This window comes from Euprymna scolopes, chromosome 44 (assembly GCF_053919585.1).
Source record: "Euprymna scolopes isolate OS-2025 chromosome 44, ASM5391958v1, whole genome shotgun sequence".
Lineage (NCBI taxonomy): Eukaryota > Metazoa > Mollusca > Cephalopoda > Sepiida > Sepiolidae > Euprymna > Euprymna scolopes.
The window spans coordinates 41,485,789-41,492,344 of NC_136525.1; the positions used below are offsets into that span (position 1 = coordinate 41,485,789).

The 6,556-nt window shown below is 32.4% G+C and overlaps 1 protein-coding gene across 1 annotated transcript in view; it reads right to left on the reverse strand.

The window, feature by feature from the left end:
• LOC145268806 (uncharacterized) overlaps nucleotides 1-5,387 on the reverse strand; it is a 50,025-nt gene extending 44,638 nt beyond the window's left edge. The window contains exon 1 of the mRNA XM_080124429.1: nucleotides 5,163-5,387. Coding sequence (XP_079980555.1) covers nucleotides 5,163-5,177 — 15 coding nt within the window. The 5' untranslated portion in view covers nucleotides 5,178-5,387. The remainder of the gene's footprint in view (nucleotides 1-5,162) is intronic.
• Nucleotides 5,388-6,556: the final 1,169 nt, after the last annotated feature.

Sequence of the window (6,556 nt, forward strand, 5' to 3'; positions counted from 1 at the left end):
AAAAACCCCCCAAAAAACAACATGTTTATTTATTGATTGAGATTGTCGGACTGACTTCCTCATCTTGGTTATTATAGTCACAACGTTTCGGCCGTTTTGCCCTCCGGCCTTCATCAGGTGTTTTGTATCGAACTGGAGAACCGTTTGTTAGGAGTCTCGAACCCAACCCTTTATTATTATTACGGGGGTACCGTGTTCGGACTCCAGCTCTCTGAAACAGAGAATCAGCAACTATGTCCCAGAACCTAGCTGGAGTCTGAACACGGTACCCCCGTAATAATAATAAAGGGTTGGGTTCGAGACTCCTAACAAACGGTTCCCCAGTTCGATACAAAATACCTGATGAAGGCCGGAGGGCAAAACGGCCGAAACGTTGTGATTATAACAATATGATAGAGTTCAAAATAGACTTCGTAGCCTCGTAGGAGATGTCCTTTTCTCTTCCTTGCAACCTCTATCTCACAGAAGAGATGTTGCGAGTTTGTCTCTGATGTATCGTTATTTTCATGGAAAGTGTTCGACTGAGCTTCAATCTATGGTCCCCCCTCGCAAAACTTTCACAAGAAACACTCGTCTAGCTGTAAACACTATCAATAATTCCCCCCACTCTTTATCTGTGCCTAAACCTAAACGTAGATTCCATGAACAAAGCTTTTTTATTAGAACTGCACGCCTGTGGAATTGTCTTCCGTTTTCCTGCTTTCCGGCTGACTACAATATGGTTGTCTTCAAGTCTAACGTAAATAAGTTCTTGATGAGCCGTTCCATATAAGTTATAAAATTTAACAAATTTTCATTACTAATGATTATTATATTGTCCAATTTCTACTGTACACTCTTTAACCCTTATCCTTGAGTGGCCTCTTGGCCTTGATAATGAGTTGATACCTATGAAAAAAAAAAAAAGAAAAAGTCCAATGTGAACAAGTTCTAATTGAATCGTCCCCCTAAGTAATCCAAGTTACAAAATTCCCACTGTTTACTATGCTAAAATCACAATGACTAATGTATACCTATTAACCCTTATCCTCGAGTGGCCTCTGGGCCTTGATAAGTGGTGACACCCTTGTAAAAAAAAAAACAAAAAAAAAAACAACCAAGATGAGGAAGTCAGTCCGACAATCTCAATCAATGAAAACACCTCATCTCAAAAATACAGACAATTACCATGTTTATTTACCTGTTTTGGGGTAAGCTACAGGATAAATGAACTTTCCCAGATACAGTTATATCTTAACATCATACCAGCGGTTCGCTACAACACCAACTAATCCTAAAAGAGAATAGCGGAGAAACATAAAAAGATGGTTTTAATATTCTGAACGTCTTGCTTTAGCATTTGTTATTGATATTTACGCAACCGTTATTGACACTTTATGATTTATTTTGGTGCAAACCCCAACTGAATTGTTTTTTTATGCGTGCGAGTTCATTCCATGTTTGAACCATAAAATGTTATGTATAGTTGATACAACCCTATAAAAAGTAAAGCTAACTATATATATATATATATATATATATATATATATATATATATATATATATATATATATATATATATATATATGTAACTACTTCATTTACTCACATAAAATTAATATACGAAAGTATAGATTTATGCGTAAACTTTAAGTATTTACTTCAAAAGTGCTCAATACGTAGGTAGAGCTAGTTAGTAATTTATAAAATAAATATGGCGATTAAGCTACACTGAATATTCGGCGTTTAAAACAACCACAGAATTCGCGCATAAGCTTGAGGAATCCTAGAGTGGATGAAACGCCGAATATTCAGTGTAACTTAATCGCCATATATATTTTATAAATTACTATATATATATATATATATATATATATATATATATATATATATATATATATATATATATGTATATATATATATATATAATTATGAGTACTTCATTTAATCACATAAATTAAGATACGAAAGTATAAATTTATGCGTAAAGTATTTATTCAACAGTACTCAATACGTAGGTAGAGCTAGGTAGTAATTTATAAAATAAATATGGCAATTAAGCTTAAGCGTAGCTTAATTGCCATATATATTTTATAACTTACTATATATATATATATATATATATATATATATATATATATATATATATATATATATATATATATATATTGGATAGTTAGAAGAAGAGAGTAAATGAGTAAATTCAATTCTATATACTAGCATTTCAGCCCGGCGTTGCCCGAGTGTTTCGTGGTGTATGTTGAGCAAAAAAAAAAAATTAGCTTTGACCCCTATTATGAACCCTTAACATTTATTGTTTTCGGTTCAAATCAAGTTATTAAGTTATATCCATGTCCAAGGAACCTGTATCTAAAATTTCAAGTGTTTAGACCCAAAACTGGCAGAGGAGTTTTGTAGAGTTCTTAAAGGTCAAATCGTTGAACTTTGATCCCTTAACAGTCCAATTTTTGGCCGAAAATGGATTACAAAGATTTTCCCAAATCTCAGTACTCTGTATATCAAAGTTCGAGTCTGTAGACTTAAAATTGACAGAGTTATTGCGTAGGGAAATGTACACGGACGCACACGCACACAGACAGACACTTTCACTTTATATATATACACACATATATATATATATATATATATATATATATATATATAAGTTTGGTGGTTAAATTTTAAATTCTGAAAAAACAAAATATAGACACATATATTCGATTTAAGAATTTATTGCTTGACAAAAAGAATATATAGAAGGGGTTATTTTAATTTCCTTAGTCCATGGATTTTCAATAATGGCTTATATCATCAGAGGAAATGAAACGTGGTTAGCAAAATGTTCAGCTGTGAATAGCCGCTTATTTTACTTTTCAGCACAAATATTGAAAATAGTTTTTTGAGTGGTTGTGGATAATTATATGGAAATAATTATACGAAAAGATAATTTGATACAACCGGGGCAGTCCATTATCGGAAGGAGTACAGTGTCCTCCGGGGTTACAAATCCAGGTGGGCAGAAAATAGGTTCAGGGGAGAAAGTGATATTCCCATATAGCAAAAAAAAAAAAAAAAAAAAAAACACAAAAAAAAACGCATTCCTCTTCTATTTAAAAATTTAACCACCAAACTTATATATTGCTCTATTCTTAAATATTGAGCTTTTCTTTTTTGGCTAGGATCGCCCTGAAAATATTACTTCAAGTAATATCTATCAGGATTTTTCATCTGAATTCTATCAGTGTTTTATCTCGCGTATATATATATATATATATATATATATATATAAAAGATCATGAACTACGAAGTATCATGGTTCAATTGCGCTTTAAATAAAAACATCGATTTCCAACATGCTACCGTCATACTACCTACTGTTGATTTTATATGCCGGGCCTTTCTGCTTGTGCGGTAATAAAACTTCTGAAATCCATTTGTGATGTTAGACTGTATAAGGCGTTAACTTTAGTCAAAATCGCCTGTTCCTTCTTTCATTGGATTTTTGCGATTGTCGATTATTGATACTCATCAGAGACATTCCGATACAAAACCTATCTAAGAACACTGCCATTTACATGGAATACATCGGCCCAGCTGTTGTTGAGTCTCTCCAGAACGAACTCACACACAGACACACAGAAACAAATTTATTTTTCTATAATAGTAGAGATGGATGGATGGATAGATAGATAGATAGATAGGTAGACAGACAGACAGCCTGAAAAAAGTATGTTCAATATTACACCAGATAAAATAATATTTATCTAAGCATAAACGTGCACTAATGATTATCTTGATTTGTTAGCGATGTTGTCTGTGGCCAAGAATAATAAAAACATCCAATATAAATTATCCAAAAAGAAAACTGTTAATAAATATCACAAGCGCCAGCAAAAAAAAAGATATATATATATATATATATATATATATATATATATATATATATATATATATATATATATATATATATATATATATATATATATATATATATATATATATATATATATATATATATATATATATATATATATATATATATATATATATATATATATATATATATATATATATATATATATATATATATATATATATATATATATATATATATATATATATATATATATATATATATATATATATATATATATATATATATATATATATATATATATATATATATATATATATATATATATAAAAAAGAAAGATACTAACCTATTATATATATATATATATATATATATATATATATAAGAAAGATACTAACCTATTATATATATATATATATATATATAAGAAAGATACTAACCTATTATATATATATATAAGAAAGATACTAACCTATTATATATATATATGTATATATATATATATATATATATATAAAGAAGTCACCACTTATAAAGGCCCAGAGGCCACTCGAGGATAAGGGTTAATAAGTGTACAGTGGTCAATGGGACAATGTTAGTAGTGGAAATTTGGTAAATTGGATTACTTAAGGGGACGGCTCATCAAGAATTTGTTTACCTTGGACTTGAAGACGAATATATTGTGGAAAGAAGCCAAACGGAAGAGCGTTCCACAGGCGTGCAGTTTTAAGAAACAAACTTTATTCATGGGATCCATGTTTAGGCTTAGGCACAAATAAAGATGGGGGGTGGGGTTATTGATAGTGGTTTCAACTAGACGGGTGTTTTTGTGAAAGTTTGACAAGTGACTGGAGCTCAGACGAGCACTTGCCATAAAAATAACGCTAAAGCATCTTACAATTTATTCCTTTAAGTACGTTGACGTGCACAATTCTTGACAGCACACGTTTCGTAGCGCAAAATCATTCATTTAATTATTATATCAATAACGTATGTTTTGTTTCTTAAATTGTTAAAGAGAGGAAGAAATTTTTACAGAATAAGTTTTTTTTTTTCTTTAAAAAAAAAAGCGTCCTCCCTTTCTATGTTAAGAACAGCTTTCTAGATAATAGCATTATTATTTCAGGATGGTCCTTAAACTGCACAAGCGGTTAAAATTGAATTACGAATCAATGAGGCATTTTTATGAAGGTTTTGTCAGTTAAAAAACCACCTCACTACCCATGTAAGAAGGGCTTTCTAAATAATGGCGTTATTATTTCGGGATGGTCCGTAAACTATACATGTATAAAAAGTCGAAATACTTACGAATTTTGGAGCCATTTTTTTTTTAATGAAAGTTTTGGCGGTTTCCGGAAAGATAAGAGTGGAAGAGAAGTTGAAGTGCGCCGTCCGTTGCAGAAATAAAACAGATTTGTGTAAACTGTTCGTCTGCTTGTAACTTGATAAAAGAGAGCGGAAAAAATTAAAGTTCTGTGTGTGTGTGTGTGTGTGTGTGTGTGTGTGTGTGCGTATGCTTGTGCGTTTGCCTATGCATACGAGTGGGTACGCATGTGGGAGGAGTCAAGGTGGGGGCGAATGCAAAGCTATACACGCTTTGACGTGATAGGAAGGGAGGGGAGAGGAGACGGAGTATGGTTGCGAAGAGATTTGTAACCAATAGAGAGAGAGAGGGGGGATCGAAGCGGGAGAGAAACGGAAGGTGGGGAGGTCTAAGATATGAAAGCGGGGGAGAGAGAGCGAGAGAGAGAAAGGGAGATGGGTGAGTGGAGAGTAACGAGGAAATAAAATGAGATGGGAGAGAAATGGAGGAGGGGAACCAAAAGAATAAGACAAAGAGAACGAGAGAGAGAGCAAAGCAGTGACGTGATAGGTAGGGAGAGAGAGAGAGTAAAGCAGTGACGTGATAGGTAGGGAGAGAGAGAGAGTAAGTAGTGCAAACCGACTTGATGGTAATAGAGAGAGAAAGCGGAGGGGGGGGGGAGAAAGAGCGAAGAAATGTAAGCGAGTGAGAGAGAGGAGGTGAAGCGTGAAGAGATAGAATGGAGTAGCAGAGACGGAGGAGGGCAAGAGAAAGAGAAAAAGAATGAGGGTGGTGAGGGGGGGATAAAAATAGGAGAGAAAACAGAGAGAGAAAAAGAGCGATAGAGAGAAGACGTGGACTGTGAAGAGGAGAAAGAAGAGGAAGAAGGAAAGGAAGAAGGTGAGAGCAAGAATCGAGAAGAGTTGCTATGTCAGATAAAATCAGATGGGATGAAGGGAGGAATGAAGGGAGGGAAGAAAATTAGAGATGGAGAGTATATATATATATATATATATATATATATATATATATATATATATATATATATATATATATATAGCCATCCACATGCAGTACTGTTTCGCTGTTTCACAGCTTATCAGTGCGGCTAGATAGGAAACTACCTCAAGCGAGGGTGGCTGTACGACAGTCAAGACTCCTAACCTTATATATATATATATATATATATATATATATATATATATATATATATATATATATATATATATATATATATATATATATATATATATCACAGCTGATCAAAAATTTAAGACCACTTAAAAATCTATTTTTAAGAAAAAACTTTTTTAAGGATAGATTTTAAATTCTTCTGACTTAAGGTTCAAATGAACAGCTACAGTAGGAATTGTAATACACCTTACTAAAGCCTGATTGT